The 20095-nt window shown below is 40.0% G+C and overlaps 1 protein-coding gene across 1 annotated transcript in view; it reads left to right on the top strand.

Moving 5' to 3' along the window:
• The window catches only part of acaca (acetyl-CoA carboxylase alpha), a 266712-nt gene that overhangs the window by 62342 nt on the left and 184275 nt on the right, over positions 1–20095 (top strand). The window contains exons 17-23 of the mRNA XM_060847834.1: positions 263–408; positions 513–663; positions 1118–1252; positions 4558–4704; positions 7231–7419; positions 8327–8427; positions 10832–10920. Coding sequence (XP_060703817.1) covers positions 263–408; positions 513–663; positions 1118–1252; positions 4558–4704; positions 7231–7419; positions 8327–8427; positions 10832–10920 — 958 coding nt within the window. The remainder of the gene's footprint in view (positions 1–262; positions 409–512; positions 664–1117; positions 1253–4557; positions 4705–7230; positions 7420–8326; positions 8428–10831; positions 10921–20095) is intronic.

Consider the following 20095-nt stretch of genomic DNA (forward strand, 5'->3'; position numbering starts at 1 on the left):
TGCTGTTATTGCAAAGCAAACATTCTTCAAGTGAATGAGGCAGTTTCCGCCTTCTGACGTAGTGTTTATCCTGAGTGAAAGGGTGAAACATTTATTCAAATCTTTGTTTGAGGCCTGCCAGGCAGTGACAAATTAATGGTAGGCATCTATTTGAAGGTGCTGGACATCTTTTTAAACTGATTGACAAAACATTTAAATTGCAGCCTCATTTGTGCTGAACATTTCCAGAAGTTATCAATCTTGCTGTTCACCCCTTTCACAGGTTACACGGCAGTCGCCTAATTGCTATGTAGTTATAATGAATAACTCGTTTGTGGAGGTGGATGTTCATCGGCTGAGTGATGGTGGCTTGCTGTTGTCCTACCATGGCAGCAGCTACACTTCGTACATGAAAGAGGAAGTGGACAGGTGGGAAACAGGATTTTCTTTTCTCTTGACTGCCACTTCAAGGAAATGTTCTTTTTAGACCTTTTTGTCAACGGTGGGTTTTAATCTCAGGATATTTATTGCAGGTATCGTGTTACAATTGGCAACAAGACTTGTGTATTTGAAAAGGAGAATGACCCCTCACTGTTACGCTCACCCTCGGCAGGAAAGTTGATCCAATACACTGTAGAAGATGGTGGCCATGTTTTTGCAGATCACTGCTTTGCTGAAATTGAGGTAAATAAGCCAAACCCTGACAAATGAAGAATCTGAAGAAAGCTTTCATTGTAGAGCAGTGGACACACAGGTTCATGGTAGATACTCTTATTTGGTACACTAGTGCCAAGAGAAGCACAGCTTAGGCATCATAGCTTGGTGCAGTTTTTTAAGATTTGTCACCAATGTTATTTTAATTTCTGATGTCTGTTTATACTCCTGCATTGCTCTATAATGTTATTTTCTTGAAACTATTTAATCAAAGGAGCACTGAATAGTTCTTAGTCCCAATACTGCAAGAAGTGTGAGTCAATATTATTTGTTCAAGTCCTGTAGCAGGGTTTGACTACACAGCTTTGCAACTCTGAACCCGAGTGCTACCAAGTTAATTAAAGCTGATTCCACAGGGGAACTTAGTGTGAAAATAGATAATGAGCAGTTCATGAATGTGAAATTCATTTTCTCTTTTATGAAGGTGATGAAGATGGTGATGACGCTGGTTGCTCAGGCTTCAGGCTGTATTCACTATGTGAAAAGAGCAGGAGCTGTTCTTGAACCAGGTTGTGTGATTGCCAAACTGCAACTGGATGATCCAAGCAGGGTGCAGCAGGTAGGAGACTGTTCAACTATTAGCTATATTCATTTTGCCACATGTTTTTTCATTAACCTATCAGTGAAGGAAGACTAATAGTTTTCATTGTGAATAACCTAGTAACAAAAAAAACGTTCTGTCAAAAAACGTAAGTGTGAAAAACTGCTTTGTTATGTGATACAGTTACAAATTATATAATCTAAGATTTTCTTATTAAAGCATACCTATGCACTCTTAAAAATGGCTGATTCCAAGCAAAATTTCCAAAAACTGACGTGTTAAATTGCCTTTATTTCCTCATGATCATTTTAATGAAGTGGTTGCTGTAAAATAATAAAGTCACATAAATTGGTGTATTTTGAAAATTGAAAACATTCGTTTAAAAAAAAGTCACATCATCTTGTACCAACACACTGACCAGGATTGGTGTGACTGTTGAACCAGGATTATTTGGCAGCATGCTTTCACCGAGATTAGAGTGATTAGATTAGATTAGACTTACAGTGTGGAAACAGGCCCTTCGGCCCAACAAGTCCACACCGACCCGCCGAAGCGCAACCCACCCATACCCCTACATTTACCCCTACCTACACTACGGGCAATTTAGCATGGCCAATTCACCTGACCCGCACATCTTTGGACTGTGGGAGGAAACCGGAGCACCCGGAGGAAACCCACGCAGACACGGGGAGAACGTGCAAACTCCACACAGTCAGTCGCCTGAGGCAGGAATCGAACCCAGGTCCCTGGCGCTGTGAGGCAGCAGTGCTAACCACTGGTGGCCTTTCACCAGATTTAATTGGATGTGGGTTTGTCTGGATTATTTCTTTACATAGAAATTTTTGTTTTCCCTGAAGCCAGAAGAGTTGATATGAATCAGAGACACTTCACTGCAGGAACGAACAGCAAATGATCAAGTAACTCACCCAGGGTCAATCTTGTACTGAACTAATCAAAACAGAAGATTAATAATGTTTAGGATAATCTTCTAGCATGACAAATCTAGACGAGGGCATTGGGAATGTTTATAACTCAGTTGAACTTTAAGCAGGTGTTAACTTTCATGAACAAATGGATGCTTCTTTGCCCATTTGAACTAACCTGAATGTAATGGCAATTCAGCACAAGTTGAGGAAGCTTGTTTGGCTATTTGTTGTCCATGAACAACATACTCACATCTAATCATGTGCTCATCAAGTAATTCACTTTAATGTGTAAAGATGGTAGAGGCTATAAAAGAGACATATAGCACGTTAGAAGTTTAATAGAACTTACAAAAAGATCATTTGTTTTGAGATAGTTTTGAATTCAAGTACTTGTAGAGTACATAAAAAAAATGTCAGGACATGCAATAGAATACATTCCTCATGAAGAATGCATTCTGAATATATTCATGCACTAATTTTGGCAAAATCGCATCCATCAGGCTGTGATACTAAAGTTTTTGTGTAAATCTAGATTTAGACCAGTGATGTCTGTGAGGATCAAAGTGTGCCCAAGTGGCCCAGGAGCTGTAATAAAGGAGTGCTGGGGAGAATAGAATTATGCATGTACTGTTGATTCATTGCTGAAATAAAGATGTGGTCTTTGCACTTTTGAGTTTGGAAGGTGGGGGACCTGGCTAACATTCTTTAGATGGATAGATAAAAATGGACTTTTAAGAACATTTTTTCTTAATCATGTGAAACATGCATGTGTCGCAACACAAAAATATGAAACCACTGTTTTTTGAAATCCAGTAGCAAAAGGCATGTTCTCAAGAAGCCAGAATAAATTGGAGCAAGATATGACTTGCTGCAGTGAAATGTCCCAATAGTAGGTGTGCCAGATGCCTGAAACAGTAGTAAGAAAATCTCTGGCTCTTGAGTCTGAGAAATATTTTCAGCAGGTAGCTTTATGATGCCACCAAGTGGTCAGATACAGATTTGAACATGAAGATGCCTCTTTAGAACGTGCCGTGTTCCACTTGATTGCATCCTGAGTGTAACTTGTGATGTAGGTTATCATTCATACCTGTTTGTAATGTTATTTATTTCAAGTCTGGATATTTGACTTTTGAATTAGTGACACATGGGTTTTCTGCCTGAAGAGTTTAATTGATTAAGTTGTAGGAATTTCTGAGTCCCGATGTTTCTATTTTTAAAAAAGCTGGAGCAAATAGTTTTCAGAATTATGATTATGTTAGGAAGGTATACAATTCTGTAATAATTCCAGTTTTTTTAAACTTAAGGAAATTTTAAACTTGGGTAACTTTTTTTGGTTTTTTTGTGGGCAGTTTTGCAGATGAAGGTTGACGATGGATATATAAAGCAATATTCCTAAGAAGGGGAGAAGGCCGTTTTAGTGGAAAGAGTTTAGTGATAGTCTTAAACCAGAAATATTTAAATGAAACCCTGAAGTGGCTGTTTGAAACTGAAATGTTTTTACTCTGCCTTTTCCTGGAGCTTTCATGCACCTGTAAGATCTTCGAGATTAGGAGACAAAGTCAAAGTTTATGTAAGCCTATTGAAGTGTTTTAAAAAAAAAAAAGAGCCATTTCTCAGTGTGAGTATCGCACAAGAGGTGTTTTTGGGATCTGAGAAGAGTTTTTTGAATTAATAGGAGTATGTGTTACCGCGTTCAAAAATCCTTAAGTTTGCCTTATAAGTAAATAGAATAAACTGGACAATTTTATCTTCTTTTCTATTGCTTAATAAGCTTGAGTTTTATTGTTAAAAGCTAATCTGCAACTTTGCGTGTGTGTTTCAGTGAGATCTTTCACCTTGTTAAATCATATTTTGTTGTGCAGTAATTTTATCAACCCAGATTTCAGTCTTTGATTGACTTGACCAGTAATACCATCAACTGGGGTTATAATACTGAGGCATGGGAAAGTCAGCTTGGACCATTTCATCCCTGGTTCAGAATTACAAAGGGGCTTTGGCACAGGGCTAGGAATAAGTTGCTTGCTCTCTCAAAGATATCAAGCAAAACAGACATGAAGGACATTAAAGGGGAGAATATCATAAAATAAATTTGTAGAAGTTTCATCTGTGACAAATGTTTTACTTGCTGGTGTCTTCTGAAGGCTGTTTCTGCACTAAGTAACTAAAGCATGTATATCGGCGCAGGCAAAGTCATCAGCACTTTCAGTTTAGAAAGACTGATATTAGCTACATTGTCATTATGGGTTCTTGTTACTCAATTGCACAAAGGAACACAGTTGAATTTCAACTGTAACTTAGCACTTCATCAGATTTTCTGCATTTCAAACAGTCATATAACGTGTGCCGTTTAGATTTTTCTTGAAATACATAATTGTTTTGTTTTCTGCTCGATTCCAGGCTGAATTATTCACAGGACCACTGGTTAGGAACCAGAGCTCCGCCCTCCAAGGAGAGAAGCCCCACCGCATCTTCCATTACGTTCTAGATAACCTGGGAAACATCATGAATGGGTTCTGCCTGCCAGAGGCCTATTTTGATATAAAGGTGCTTTTACAAAATGATGCTAAACATGTCGAGTGGTGAGCTTCCTGTTTATTCAGGAGATGATTGAATGAAGTTAAACCAGAACAATGAGGCAATGAATAAAAGACAAATTTGGGACTGGTTTCTGGGAACTCTTCATATAAAGGTCATCAACATATAGAATGGATAGGGTAATAGAAGGAAAGCCCAGTATATTTTGGTAGATTGTTAGATGCTTGTGGGCACATTGAAGGTGTATTTCTAAATTAATGAAAATAAGATCGTTTAATTGAAAGGGAGAAAAGTATATTTAATGGAAAGGATTGCAAAAATAAAATGAATCGACTCCCATACTATTCTGTGATGCTGTTCCTTGTTTGTCCAGAACATGTGAAGGTAATGAATTGGAAGAAACCAGGTGGTTTAACAAACCTGCTGTACCCAGACATGATGTCTTGAATCAACATTTCTCCACTCACCCACCAGCAAACATGTTTTTTTTTCCACATTTTCTTTACCATTTTTCACCTGGTGAAGGGGATGCTGGTGTTGGCATACAGTATTTATGTTGCCTTTACTTATATCGCCCAGGTTTATATCATTAGCAAACTTTAATAGAATATTATATGTTTTAAATAACTGAGGTCCACACACTGATATCTACAGCACTCCAGTAGTCACAGCCTATCGAAAGAATGCCCCATGTTCTACTGCCTACTGTTTGCTCCTCGTTTATTAATCGATTCTCTGTCTATGCTAATATATTGGCCCCATCTTGGTACCACAGCCAAACCTGAACTGCCTTCCCACAACATCTGCTTACACTAATTTTCCAGAAAAGGTCAGTCAGTTGCCTCAGCAACAGTCATCCTCAATCTCTGCCCTTGCCTGAGGTATGGTGACCCTCAAACCACCACCAGTCATCTCTCTCTAATATGAGAGCAGCCTGAGGATGGCAACCAGTGACAAGTGGTGTTCCACACGGCTCAGTGTGGACCCCAGCTTTTCACATTATACACTGCTGATCTAAATGAAGGAATTGAGGTCTTTCTGGTGAAATTTGCAGACGATACAAAGAGAAACAGTTAGCCTTGAGGCAGGGAGATTGCAGAAGGATTTGGAGAGTTTAGGAGAGTGGGCAAAGAGGCAGATGGAGTACAAAATGGGAAAGTGTGAGGTCATGCACTTTGGTAGGAAGAATAGACACATGGATATTTTCTAAATGGGGAGAAAATTCAGAAGTCTGAAGTGCAAAGAGACTTGGGAGTTCAAGTCCAGGATTCTCTCAAGGTAAAGATTAGAATCTCTTCAGTATGGAAACAGGCCCTTCAGCCCAACAAGTCAACACTGACCCTCTCAAAGAGCAACTTACCCAGACCCACCCTACACTTACTCCTGACTAATGCACCTGACACTATTGGCAATTTAGCATGTCTAATTCACCTGGCCTGCGCATCTTTGGACTGTGGGAGGAAACCGGAGCACCTGGAGGAAACCCACGCAGACACTGGGAGAATGTGCAAACTCCTCACAGACAATCGCCTAAAGCAGGAATTGAATCAGTGTCCCTGGTGTTACAAGGTAACAGTGCTAACCGCTGAGCCATCGTGCTGCCCCGAGCCACCGTGTTGCTAAATTTGCAGGTTGATTTTGTAGTTAGGAAGGCAGTTGCAATGATGGCACTTGCTTTGAGAGGATTTGAAGATAAAAGCAGGGAACTACTAATGAGGCCATGGTCTGCCCACATTTGGAGTATTGTGTGCTGTTTTGGGTCCCATATCTCAGGAAGAATGTAATGGCCCTGGAATGTGTTCATAGGAGGTTCATGAGAATGGTCCCAGGAATGAAAAGCTTAACGTATGAGAAACATTTTGAAGACTCTCGGATTATACTTGAAGTTTAGAAGGATTGGAGGGTGGGGGGAGGAGGAGGAGGGGATCTAATTGAAACTGACAGAATGCTGAATGGCCTGGACAGAGCAGATATTGGGAAAATGTTTCCATTGTTAGGAGAGACTAGGACCGGAGGACATGGCCTTAGAGTAGAGGGAAAACTTTTTAGAATATAGATAAGGAAATACTACTTCAGCCAGTGAGCAGTAGATTCATTGCCGCAGAAGGCTGTGGAGGCCAGGTCATGGAGTATATCTAAGATTGCGATAGATAGATCCTTGAGTATCAAGGGCTATGGGAAGAAAGCAGAAGAATGGGGGTTGAGAAATTTATCAGCTGTGATTAAATGGTGAAGCCAACTCAATGGGCTGAATGGTCTAATTTCTGCTCCTGTGTCTTATGGTCTGGTAAGGTTATGGCAAGTTGAAGTTTTGTGTTTTTAATCTTATTCTTGTAGATTAGATCTTGTGCTTGTACCATTGATCCTCTAAGATCAGCAATGGAATTGAACCTGAGAAATTCTGGCCTGTTTGAGGAAACATTACATTACCTGATATATTTAGCAACTTAATGCAAAGGCTAAATTTAAAATTTAATGGAGATGGAAAGCACAGTGAGGTTATCTCTTGACTTCTGTTTTATTCTTCTTCTCAAGGTAAAGGATTGGGTAGAAAGATTAATGCAGACCCTGCGGGATCCGTCCCTCCCACTCCTGGAGCTGCAAGATATCATGACCAGTGTTTCTGGAAGAATCCCTCCAGCAGTGGAGAAGGCTATCAAAAAGGAGATGGCACAGTATGCCAGCAACATCACCTCAGTGCTCTGTCAATTTCCCAGCCAACAGGTATGGTGTTAGAATGGAGAAAACAAAAATAGCAGGACCTTCAGGCTGATCTGACCCATGCATGGCTACAGAATAAAAGCAGCAATAGGCCACCCGCTTCACCATTCAATAAGATCATTGTTGATTTCACATTTTCATCCACCCAACATCTAGTCCAGGGTTGACAGAAGGCGCACTGTACGCAGCAGGGAAAGTAAATGCTCCTTTAATTTATATTAGATGACAAAGGGAATTATAAAGGTCCTAAATGGTTAGTGATGACACCACAAATTGGATGGTTTAAGATCCTAGACCTTGTTATTTCCAGACAATCTGTTTTACGAAGAGGTCTAATAGAGGGCTGTTTTCAGAAATGTCATTCTGCCGAGCAACATCTCACTGCAGAGTGAAAGTTGAGGTTGGCAGCCACGACTCCTCGTGTGCAGCTGTTGATATGTCGCTTGACTTGTGTTTTGGGAGTAGAGAGTCCCACCTCCCAAACTTCACTTCTCTTAGAGTGCAACATGTGAAAAAAGTACGTAAGTATGTTTTTGTAATAGTACATAGTGAAATGGGTTTAAGGCTGAGAAACAAATGAGGCATATTCTAATTGTATTATTGAGGAGCTGTGTGCCTATGAAGTTTCACAATGTTAAAGGATTTCTAATGCATTGTGCCATAAGGTTAACATTAAGTTTTCACAAATTCAATACTGTGATTATTCATTTGCGAGTTACATTATATAGAAGATACGAAGTAACTAGCAAAGTTAAGAATGGGTACCTGAGATTTGCTTATTTTCCTATGCTTACAGTTGGCTCCCTCCAAAATCATAATATTTACACATTTCTTGTTTATATTAGTAGATGCATTCATTTCAAATCTTTGAAAATTGCCAATAAAGTAGTTATCTTTTCTTGGTTTTCAGATTGCTAATATATTGGACAGCCATGCTGCAACATTAAACAGGAAGTCTGAGCGGGAGGTTTTCTTCATGAATACACAAAGCATAGTCCAGCTGGTACAGAGGTTAGTAATATGGTTGGCAAAGGTGGGAGAGTGAATACCTAACACTCCTCTTCATTGTCATCAAGTTCTGGAGGCTGGCTTAGGCTTTTCGATGAGCCCATTGTGATGGAATGGTCAATGCAATTAGTCTGCAATCAAAATTGCACAGTGAAAGGCAGTTTTGACTTTGTGACATCTACTTACACTGCTTCACGTTGGAGAGTCTGCAGGGGAAGTGACTAATTATTAATCTGAGTCTGAGAGAAAGGGAAGTTTGGGCACTGTTCCATCTGCTGACTTATGCTGGAAATGACTGAATGTACATTTCTTGAATTTGATCACTGGGCTCCTCCATGACTAAGATGCATTCTAACATTTGTATCTCAAACTCTACAGGAATAACCAGTAAGTGTCAAACAGCAGCACAACTTCACTGTACAATTTTCCCCCCACTTTTTTCCCTTCTCTGTGGCTGACAAAATTAAACTGACTTTGGCTGTATTTTCCAGCAGCCAGTTCTAGATGTCTATAGGTTTAAGTCTAGAGCCAGGTTACTCCCTTTTTCAGTTGGGATGTTGTCACCACCGGAGAGACATTTGAAGAAGAGAGAGAAAATGGGGATGTTAACACTATTTTTAAAAACTATATAGCCATAATTCTGAAGAAGAGTATTTGATGTGAAATGTTCACTTTCTCTTCTCTTAATTTCTGTCAGATCTGCTGAGTTTTCCCAGAATTTTCTGCTTTTATTTCAGATTTACAGCATTTGCAGTATTTTGGTTTTATCGGTTTTCAACTTCCTGCGATCTTAACTCTCCAGTTGTTCCAGTGGTATGACAGTCTGCTAATGCAGGGAGGTTATCCCCATTTGTACCTGATCTGTTCTTAAGATATTTGACTTTAGATACTTCTAAGTTTGAGGGAAGAGACAAATTTGAATCATTCCCACGCTGTTCTTACAGAGAGAGAGAGAGAGACTGAGAGACTTGGCAAAATTCAGTAGCACCACTTTCAACCAGTACAATGTGTTCTCCAGAATCTGATATACTCATTAACCATTTTAACCTGTCTTTAGGAATCATTAAATAATTGAAAAAGTCCACCTAGTACTTCTAAGTTCAAGGCTGCACAGAATTTTGAGCGTGAGTTTCATAGTTTTCCTTGGCTCATGTTCTATGCATGGGGAATGTCACCTTACATGTCTTTTCTTGAATGTTGGTGACTTTCAAATGTGCCTGATAATACAATAATTTGCATTTTTTTATGAAGACATTTGAATATTAAATGAATGCAAAATGCTTAACCTTTTGGTTCTAATACAGAATTTCTGTGTTTAGTATTTATGTATTCATTTGCTTTATATAAAAAAAGTGATTCAGCCCTACATGTTAATGGCTTGATTACTGCAGGAATGTTGCTGAATAGAAACTGTTGTCCAAGCACTTTTGAAAATAGCTTAAAATTATTTGCTGTCATTGAAATGACCGTCAAATGTATTGTAGAACAGATAAAGAATTATGGAGATCATTACATTTGATACAGTTTCCTCTGACCTAACCAAGAAACATTCCACATTATTCCTTGACATGAGTTGACATTTTTATTTTGTGTCTGAAATATTACTTGTCAGGTTTACACAAATACTGTTTATCATTTATCAAAACATTTTGATGTCTTTTCCTGCATCTTTGCATTCTGAGGATTGGCGAAGTGTCCTACTTATGTTCAGATCCTTGTTTGGTGCTGCCCTGTTCATATTGCTGCATGACATTGTCTGAAAACTGTTTGTTTGCGTAATGAGGTAACTGCTCACTAGGCAAAATGTCTCAGGATTTTGTGTCCCAAAAGTTGTAGTTCTTGGAGCTTTTCATCTTGAGGTTATAAAGACCACAGATAATTAGGGCTTATTTTGTGGACAATTTTCTGCTGAGAAAAGTAATTCTGTTTAAGATCCATTCGTGATGAGCTCAGACCTGCTGATTGCATGAACTGGCTTGTATTAAAGCAAAATTTTGCAAATGCTGGTGAAACTCAGCAGTCCTGGTAAAATCTATGGAAAGAGAAACTGAGTTAACATTTCAAGTCCAATATGGCTCTTTGGAATGTTGGTTTGAATTTAACCAGTTTAAGTTATTGTCTTTCACAGAATAGAAACTCTGCTGTTGAACTTCATTGGGTAGACTGTTTGAGTGTGCAGGAATTCAATTCAGAAATGTCATCTCATAATAGTTAAGACTATTTGCAAAGTCGACACAAGTTGGTGAAGAAACTAGAGGAAAAGGCATGAAGAACAAAATGATTTTTTTAAATGTACACACATCCCATGAAATTCAACAATGCAGACACCTTTCTTGAAAATATTGCTTCTTTCATTCTAGTCTCATTTTGGTGTTAAGATAAACTGAACGATGTAAATTTTGTTTAGGTATCGCAGTGGAATCCGGGGTCACATGAAGGCTGTTGTCATGGACCTTCTCAGGCAGTATCTGAAGGTGGAGATAGAATTCCAGCAAGGTTTGTCCTGCCTTATTGAATTAGCTTGCAGCCTTCAAATGCAGATGCCACAATGCCTTTTCGTTTTAATGGAGTGCTTCTTAAAAGTATGCAGTTGTTTGCCACCAGCTGGCTTAATTGTGTGTCATCTCCATCAATTCATGTTTATCAAATCTTTTGATAAACATGAACTGATAACTTTTGATTTTCCTCCTGCCAGTTGTCCTACTCATGATTTATAATTTGTTTTGGTCAGTTTTTGTTTACTTGCCAAGTTTGGGATATATAAACTGAGGGGCTGAACCTGTTAGTTTCTTAACCTTTGTCTATATTGAAGTGTGGCAGAGCTATATATACACTAAAGTTTCATCTCATGTTAATTCTCATGCCATTGTTTCAACTTTAAGGTTTTCCCGATCTGTGGGAAACTCCCATATCCCAAAATGCCCATCCTTAAGTCTCTGTAAGTGACGTTTTCCACGTAGTTCCAACTTGTCTACAGTTTTTTTTGTGTACAAAGAACAAGTTGAAACTCCTAAGCTTTTTTCAGGCATATATTTTAGAACCAATAGTTTGGTTTCTGCCAGGGCCACTCAGTTCCTGATCTCATTACAGTCCTGAATCAAACAAGGACAAAACGGCTGAATTACAGAGGTGAGGTGAGATGAGAGTCACAGCTCTTGACATCAGTGCTGCATTTGACTGAGTTCTGGTATCAAGATGCCCCATCAAAACTGGAATCAGTGGGTATCAGGGGACATCTTTGCTGCTAGTTGGAGTCATACCTGGCACATTGGAAGATGGTTGTGGTTGTTGGAGGTCAGTCATCTCAAGACCAGCAATCTTCAGCTGCTTCATCAGTGATCTTCCCTCCATCATAAAGTCAGAAGTTAGAATGTTTTGTGTATGATTGCATGGTATTCAGCATCATTTCATGACTGCTCAGTCACTGAAGCAATCCGTATTCAAATGCAACAAGATCTGGACATTATCCAGGTTTTGGCTAACAATTGGCAAGTATCATTCGTACCAAACAGATGCCAGGCAAAGATTATATCTGATAAGAGACAAAATAAGCAGTGCCCCTTGACATCCTTGAATTCCCTCACTATCAGCATCTCAGGGTGGGAGGTTGCCATTGACCAGAAACTCAACTGGACTCACCACATAAGTACAGTGACTACAAGGGCTGGTCAGAGGCTTAAAATACTGCAGTGAGTAATTCATCACCTGCTTGCCCAGAGCTTGTCCACAATCTACAGTCACAAGTCAGGAGTGTGATTGAATACTCCGCACTTACCTGGATGGGTGCAACTCCAACAACACTTGAGAAACTTGACACCATCCAGGATAAAACAGCCCGCTCAATTGGCACCACATCCACAAACATCCACTCCCTCAACCACTGCTCAGTAGCAGCAATGGGCACTATCTACAAGATGTTATGCAGAACTTCACCAAAGATCCTTAGACAGCATCCTGAACGACCAGTTCCATCTAGTGGACAAGGTCAGCAGTTACATGGGAACACCACTACCTGCAAGTTCCCCTTCAAGCCACTCACTATCATGACTTGGAAATATATTGCCATTCCTTCACTGTCACTGAGTCAGAATCATAGAATTCCCAAAGGGAATTGTGAAAGTGAGGACTGCAGATATTGGTGATCAGAGTCAAGATTAGTGTGGTGCTGGAAAAGCACAGCAGGCCAGGCAGCATCCGAGAAGCAGGAAAATCGACGTTTCGGGCAAAAAGGCCCTTCATCAAGAATGAATTTCTGATGAAGGGCTTTTGCCTGAAATGTCAGTTTTCCTGCTCCTCAGATGCTGCCTGACCTGCTGTGCTTTTCCAGCAGAACTCTAATCTTGACTAGGGGCCTTGTGAGTCAACCTACAGCACTTGAACTGCAGGGGTTCAAGAAGGCAGTTCATCACTACCACTTCAAGGACAAATAGGGAAGGGCTATAAATGCTGGCTAGCCAGTGACTCCCACATTTTATAAGTGAATTAAAAAGAAAGAGGAACAAGCAACTTTTAGTCTATCTTTTTGCTGTAAGGAGAGCATGTGAATTGGCCAACTATGTGTTTCCATTTCTTATGTAACCCAGCTCATGTTTGGAGCTGGATAAGAATGGCCAGAATATTGTGGAAGCAATATCAAATTACTTTTTCTTGCAGTGTTTAGAGTATTAGTGATTTTTAAAGTATATTTAGATAAAGGGAGTAATGCCAGTGAGCAGATTTGGAGGGAGACTTTTTTTTTGTGCTGAGCAGATAACTCCACATCGTTATAGCAACAACAATAACAAAAAGTGCTCATAGTTTACTTATAGATGTTCATAGCTCAGAAGGAGGCCATCTGGTTTATCGTGCCTACACTAATCCAAGAACATCTGAGTGCACTTAATCCCATTTTCCAGCTTTTGGTCCATAACCTTGGAGGTTATGGTTTGTAAGAGAATATCTAAATACTGCTTTAAATGATACAAGAGTCTCTGCCTCTACACCCATTCAGGCAGTTAATTCCAGACTTCAGTGACCCTGAGTGGAAAAAAACAATTCCTCATCTCATTTCTTAACATTCTACCTCTTAACTTGAATCTATACCTCTGGTATTGGTCCATCTGCACATGGGAAAAACAGCCTTCTTATCCACCCTCCCTATACCCCATATTCACATTTATTTCAACCTTCAAGGAATAAATGAGTAAAAGTCCAACTTTTACTCATAGCTCAAATCCTCCAGCCCAGGCAGCATTGTAAATCTCCTCTGCACCATCTCTTGTGCAATCACATCCTTCCTTCATGTGGTGACCAGATCTCTCTGCAGTATTCCAGTTGATGCTTAACCAGCATTTTATTCGGTTCCAGCATAATCTCTTTGCTCTTGTATTCTATGCCTCAGGCAATAAAACAATAATCTCATATGTGCCAACTTAACTTCTTTACATACCCCACTACTTTTCAGGGATCTGTGGACATGCACACCAAGATCCATCTGATCTTCATGACTTTCCAAAGTTCAACACTTGTAGCACAATCTCTTGCCATATTCTCTCTGCCCAAATGCTCTGTTCACCTGACCAGCCTCCTGCATTTTACAGCTATGCTCCTCACTATTTCCTACCCTACTAATTTTAGTGTAATCTTCTTGATCACACCCCCTACATTTTAAGTCCAAATACAATGCAGTTGAGGAGAATATTGAGATACGGACTACTAGACTAGATGGGATTGAGGTGCATGAGGAGGTGTTAGTAAATCTGGAAAGTGTAAAAATAGATAAGTCCCCTGGGCTGAATAGGATTTATCCTAGGATTCTCTGGGAAGCCAGGGAGGAAATTGCTGAGCCTTTGGCTTTGACCATTATGTCGTCGTTGTCCACAGGAATAGTGCCAGAAGACTGGAATGTAGCAAATGTTCTCTTGTTCAAGAAGAGGAGTAGAGACAACTCTGGAAATTATAGACCAGTGAACCTTACTTCGGTTGTAGGTAAAGTGTTGGAAAGGGTTATAAGAGATAGGATTTATAATCCTAGAGAGACAAATAAGTTAATTAGGGATAGTCAACATGGTTTTGCGAAGGGGAGGTTGTGCCTCACAAACCTTAGAGTTCTTTGAAAAGGTGACCAAACAGGTGGATGAGGGTAAAACAGTTGATGTGGTATACATGGATTTCACGAAGGTGTTTGATAAGGTTCCCCACGGTAGGCTATTGCATAAAACACAAAGGCATGAGATTGAGGGTGATTTAGTAGTTTGGATCAGAAGTTGGCGAGCTGAAAGAAGACAGAGGTGGTGCTTGATGGGAAATATTCATCCTGGAGTTCAGTTACTAGTGGGATACTGCAAGGATCTGTTTTGGATCTACTGTTGTTTGTCATTTATATAAGTGACCTGGATGAGGGCAAAGAAGGATGGGTTAGTAAATTTGTGGATGGCACGAAGGTCGGCAGTGTTGTGGATAGTGACGAAGAATGTTGTAGGTTATAGAGGGACATAGATAAGTTGCAGAGCTGGCCTGAGAGGTGGCAAATGGAATTTAATGCCGAAAAGTGAGGGGTGACTCACTTTGGAAGGAGTAACAGGAATGCAGAGTACTGGGCTAATGATAAGATTCTTGGTAGTATAGATGAGTAGAGAGAGCTCTCAGTCCAGGTACATAGATCCTTGAAAGCTGTCACCCAGCTAGATAGGGTTATTGAGAAGGCATACAGTGTGTTAGCTTTCATTGGGTTGGGTTTCGGAACCATAAGGTCATGCTGCAGCTGTACAAAACTCTGGTGCGGCCACATTTAGAGTATTACATACAGTTTTGGTCACCTCCTTATAGGAAGGATGTGGAAGCTTTGGAAAGGGTTCAGAGAAGATTTACGGGGATATTGCCTGGTATGGAGGGAAGGTCTTGCGAGGAAAGGCTGAGTGACTTGAGGTTGTTTTCGTTAGAGAGAAGATTGAGATGTGACTTAATTGAGACAGAATGTTAATCAGAGGATTAGACAGGTTGGACTGAGAGCCCTTTTTCTCGGATGGTGATGGCTCGCATGAGGGTACATAGCTTTAAATTGAGAGGTGATAGATAGAGGACAGATGTCAGAAGTAGTTTCTTTACTCAGAGTAGTAGGGGCGTGGAACGCACTGCCAGCAACAGTAGTAGACTCGCAAAATAGCCATTGGATAGGCATATGGTCGAGAATAGAATAGTGTAGGTTAGATGGTCTTCGGATTGGTTCCACAGGTCGACACAACATCATGGGCCAAAGGGTCTGTACTGTGCTGTTAAGTTCTGTGAAAGGGTGTTGTGGTGGAGACTTGCACTACTTTTAATTTGACACAAGATGGCAGCAGTGTATTGTTTGGTCAGGCGAGACAGCCATCCATTGTGTTATTAGAGAGCTCCTGGACTTGTGTATAATATTGTGTTAAGGCTTAATATACGCCTACTGGACTATTATAGTAATTTAGTACAGAATTAAGGAAGAGCTTAGACCATGATTCTCCTCTATACTAAATTAGTTCACCACAACTAGAATGAGTTATAACTGATTGTAGCATTACTTGCTAAGGATAGAATCTCTACCGTGGATTGTTTTGAATGACCGTGACTAGTGCATCTACGAACGTCTGATTTTATACTTTAAAATATATTATCAATAAAGTGCCTTTCATTACCTCAATGTCCTGAAGTACTTCTGAAGTGTAGTCACTTTTATAATGCAGGAAACATGACAGCTGATTGGTAGACAGCAAGCAGTGTACTAACTACCAGCTGATCTGGTTTTGATGTTGGTTAATGTATAAATATTGGCCAGGACAACAGGGATAATTCCTTTGCCCTTTGGAATTGAACTGTGAAATCTTTGTTCACCTGAGAGTCAGACAGAGCCTCAATATAACTCTCCCTCTGAAAGGCAGCACCTCTGAAAGCACTGCCTCAACATTACACTGCACTGTCGGCCTTGAAATGTGTGCTTGAGTTCTGAAATGGGACTTGAATCCAATCTGTTTGACTCGGAGACTAGAATGCTGACTGAGTTACAACTAATAGTGATTGTTGTGGAAAATATTGCAACGGTCAACTAAAGTAAGAGAGTCTGATTTTCTTCCACTATTGGTTACTTTGGTTTGACACACATGAAAGTGTATGGTTTGTCACTAGTGTTGCCGACTGCAGACCTCCACCTGGACTGGAGCTTCAGTTTTAGGTCCTGCATCTCCAGGAGGGTATAATGATCTTGGAGAGAGTCCAGTGCAGATATGCATTAAACTGAGGTGAAAGAGTTAAATGATGAGGGCCTTCATAAACCTGATTTATATTCCCTTAAATTTGAAAGATTATTGTGTGACTTGATGGCGATATTCGAAAAGATTTGCTACGGTCTTTCTGCTGGAGAAATATACATCGCGAGGCATCGCTTTAATCTTAGAGATGATTCAGGAGCAAATGGGGAAACATTTTATTACACAGAGGGCAGTGGAATTCTGAAAACGATACCAAATGATGCGGATCAAAGGTAGGTAAATGAAATTGAGGTCCACATCAGTCGTGATCTAATTGAAAGCTGGTGCAGACCTGAGGGGCTGAACACCCTACAGTTGTTCCCTTTGTACATTTACGGCACTATAATGAGAAAAGTGGAATATATTACTAAGGAATACTTGTAATACTTTAAAATGCTTCTAATTAATATGTTTTCTATTTTATAATTGCCAGCCTTAGTCAAATTGGCACATGAGAATTCTGTTGTTTGGTGCTGGGAATAGAATTGAGAGTTTCGTCTGAGGCCAGTAGAGTGATAAGATCTCCTTGCCTTAAAAGCCAGGGAAAAGTCACTAGATGCAGTTTCTGTCAGTTTACTATTCAATTAAATAAAATCCTATCTGTGGAAGATAGATTGGTGTGTAGTCTCACTTTGTGCCATTTTCACATTAGCAAACAGACTTTTGATTTATTGTGAAATTAATCAACTGCTTTCTTCCATTTGTCACTATGAATAAACTTGTGCATAGGTGTGGGTGTGTTTCTGTGTAAAGTGAGATCTCATTCCAAAGTTGATTAGGATGCTTGATGATATTAACAGTCACCGGGCTCATTACAATCCAAGTTGAGAGTGTGATGCTGGTAAAGCACAGCAGGTCAGGCAGCATCCGAGGAGCAGGGAAATCAATGTTTTGGTCCGGAGCCCTTCAAGAATCATCATTACAATCTTAAAACCTCTTGCTTCCTACTCCCTTACCCCTAAGTAGATGGAATCAGTGGATTCATTCTTTGTCTCTTTATATCCCTTGCTCCTACCTTGAGTGAATTTCTTCAATTCCGCGTAAAAGCAGAAGACCCTTTCTACGAAGTTGAGGGACCAAACCTAGAATAATAGAAGCACAGGAAGAGGCCAGGAGTCAGTGTAGTTTCTCAATGGCAATCCTTTTTTGAAACAGTTGTCACAGATTACCTGGGCCAAATTGCCTCTTGCTATAGTCAGAAAGAAGCAATGCACCTGATAGGAAGGGATTGGGTGTCTAGACCACTTGCATGCAGTCCAGACCACATACGTCATCCATGTGTCCACATGTCTGTTTCTTCACAATAATTCCCTAGTTTCAGAGGAGGTTGTTTGGGGTTTCTTCCATTAATAAAAAAATCAACATAAGGCTATAAGATATAGGAGCAAAATTAAGCCATTTGGCCCATCGAGTCTGCTTCACAGTTTGATAGGCCTGATTTGTTTCTCAGCCCAATTCTCCTGCCTTTTCCCTGTAACCCTTGATCCTATTGCTAATTAAGAACATATCTATCTTAGTCTTAAATGTACTCAATGACTTTGCCTCCAGAACAGTCAGTAATAGTGAGTTTCACAGATTCACTGCCCTCAAGCTTAAGAAATTCCTTCTCATCTCAGCTCTAAAGGGTCATCCCTTCTCTGAAGCTGTGCCCTCAGGTCCTAGTCTCTCCTGGTGGGAACATAATCTTCACATGCATTCTATCCAGGCATCTTAGTATTTTCTAAGTGTAAACATGGCAATCTACCCTCCCCCATCTTTCTAAACTGTGAGTACAGACACAGGGCCCTCGATCATTCCTCATGTTTCAAGCCTTTCGTTCCCAGGATCATTCTTGTAAACCTCCTCTGGAACCCTCCTTTGTTGGCATATTCTTACTTAAATATAGTACCCAAAACTGCTTACAACATTCCAAACTTGAAAGGGTTCTGAAAAGATTTACAAAAATGATGCCAGGGTTGGAGGATTTCAGCTTCAGGGAGAGGCTGAATAGGCTGAGGCTGTTTTCCCTGGAGTATTGGAGGCTGAGGTTATAGAGCTCTGTAGAGGTTTATAACATCATGAGGGACATGGTTAGGTTAAATAGACAAGGTCTCTTCCCAGAACTAGAGGGGCATAAGTTCAAGGTGAGAGGGTGAGATTTAAAAGGGAGCTATGGGGCAACTTTTTCACACACAGGATGGTGCTTGTATGGAATGAGCTGCCAGAGGAAGTGGTGGAAGCTGAGAAAATTACAACATTTAAAAGGCACCAGGATGTGTATATGAACAAATGCTGGCAAAGGGACTAGATCAGATTAGGTTATCTGGTCGGCATGGATGAGTCGGACCAAAGGGTCTGTTTCCTTGCTGTCGATTTCTGAATCGAATGTTGTCTGAACAGAGCCTTATACAGTGTCAGCAGTACATCTTTGTGTTTTATATTCTCGCCCTCTTGAAATGATTGCTAACGTTGCATTGTCCTTCCTAACTGCCAACTGAACTGTATGTTATCCTTAAGAGAATCCTGAATTAGGATTCCTAAGTCCCTTGGTGCTTCAAATTTCTGAAGCCTTTCCCCATTTAGAAAATAATCTGCACCTCTATCCTTCCTTTTATTGTACATAGCCATACTCTTTTCCACATTGTATTCCATGTGCCACTTCTTAGCCCACTCTCCCAGCCTGACAAAGTCCTTCTGCATCCTCCCCACTTCCTCCTCACTACACAACATGTCATTATATAGGCGTGCATATGAATTTCTTAAATACGTTGTTAAAAGTGATAATGCAGCTTTGTTGTACTTTTAATTATTGGACTTGTTAATTAGGGCAGTGAAATCTGATGAGGCAGCAGAAAGACTATGTTTAAAAATCTTAGCAAACGTTTGTAAGCGGGCCAAAATTTGGTAGGTACATCAATATGGATACAGGGCAAGTATTGCATCTAGGAAGAAAGATTGTTAAAGGATCTATTACTGTCTATAGTATTTATTATCGAATGGTGTATGGGGAAGGCCACTGGGGGTTTCTGATCAGGCTTAATGATCATACTTTTATGACAGATTGACCATGAACAGTTTTGATGCAAGTAAATGAATATGGTCCTATAAGTGTAGGATGCTCAGTGACTGAGACAGTAAACTGAATAAGGAGTCAACACAGTTAGGAGAGGAGGGAAAATTGGTAGAGAAAACAAACAAGAATATGAAGGTAACAAAAATAAATTAAAGCCTTTAATCACAATTTCAAGGTTATCCTTTTGAGTCTTCAACCTATCCATTTTGATGAAAATAGGTGTCAGGATGATGCAGGACAGTAGATTGCTTTCAGCATTAGTATTATAGAGTGTCAAGAGTGCACTGCTTGTTCTTTGTTTTTCATTATAAATTCTTGGCTATGTCCCTTGAGTAGAGAGTGTTTAGAAGGTGGGGTGGGGAGG

The sequence above is a fragment of the Hemiscyllium ocellatum genome, chromosome 31 (assembly GCF_020745735.1).
Source record: "Hemiscyllium ocellatum isolate sHemOce1 chromosome 31, sHemOce1.pat.X.cur, whole genome shotgun sequence".
NCBI lineage: Eukaryota > Metazoa > Chordata > Chondrichthyes > Orectolobiformes > Hemiscylliidae > Hemiscyllium > Hemiscyllium ocellatum.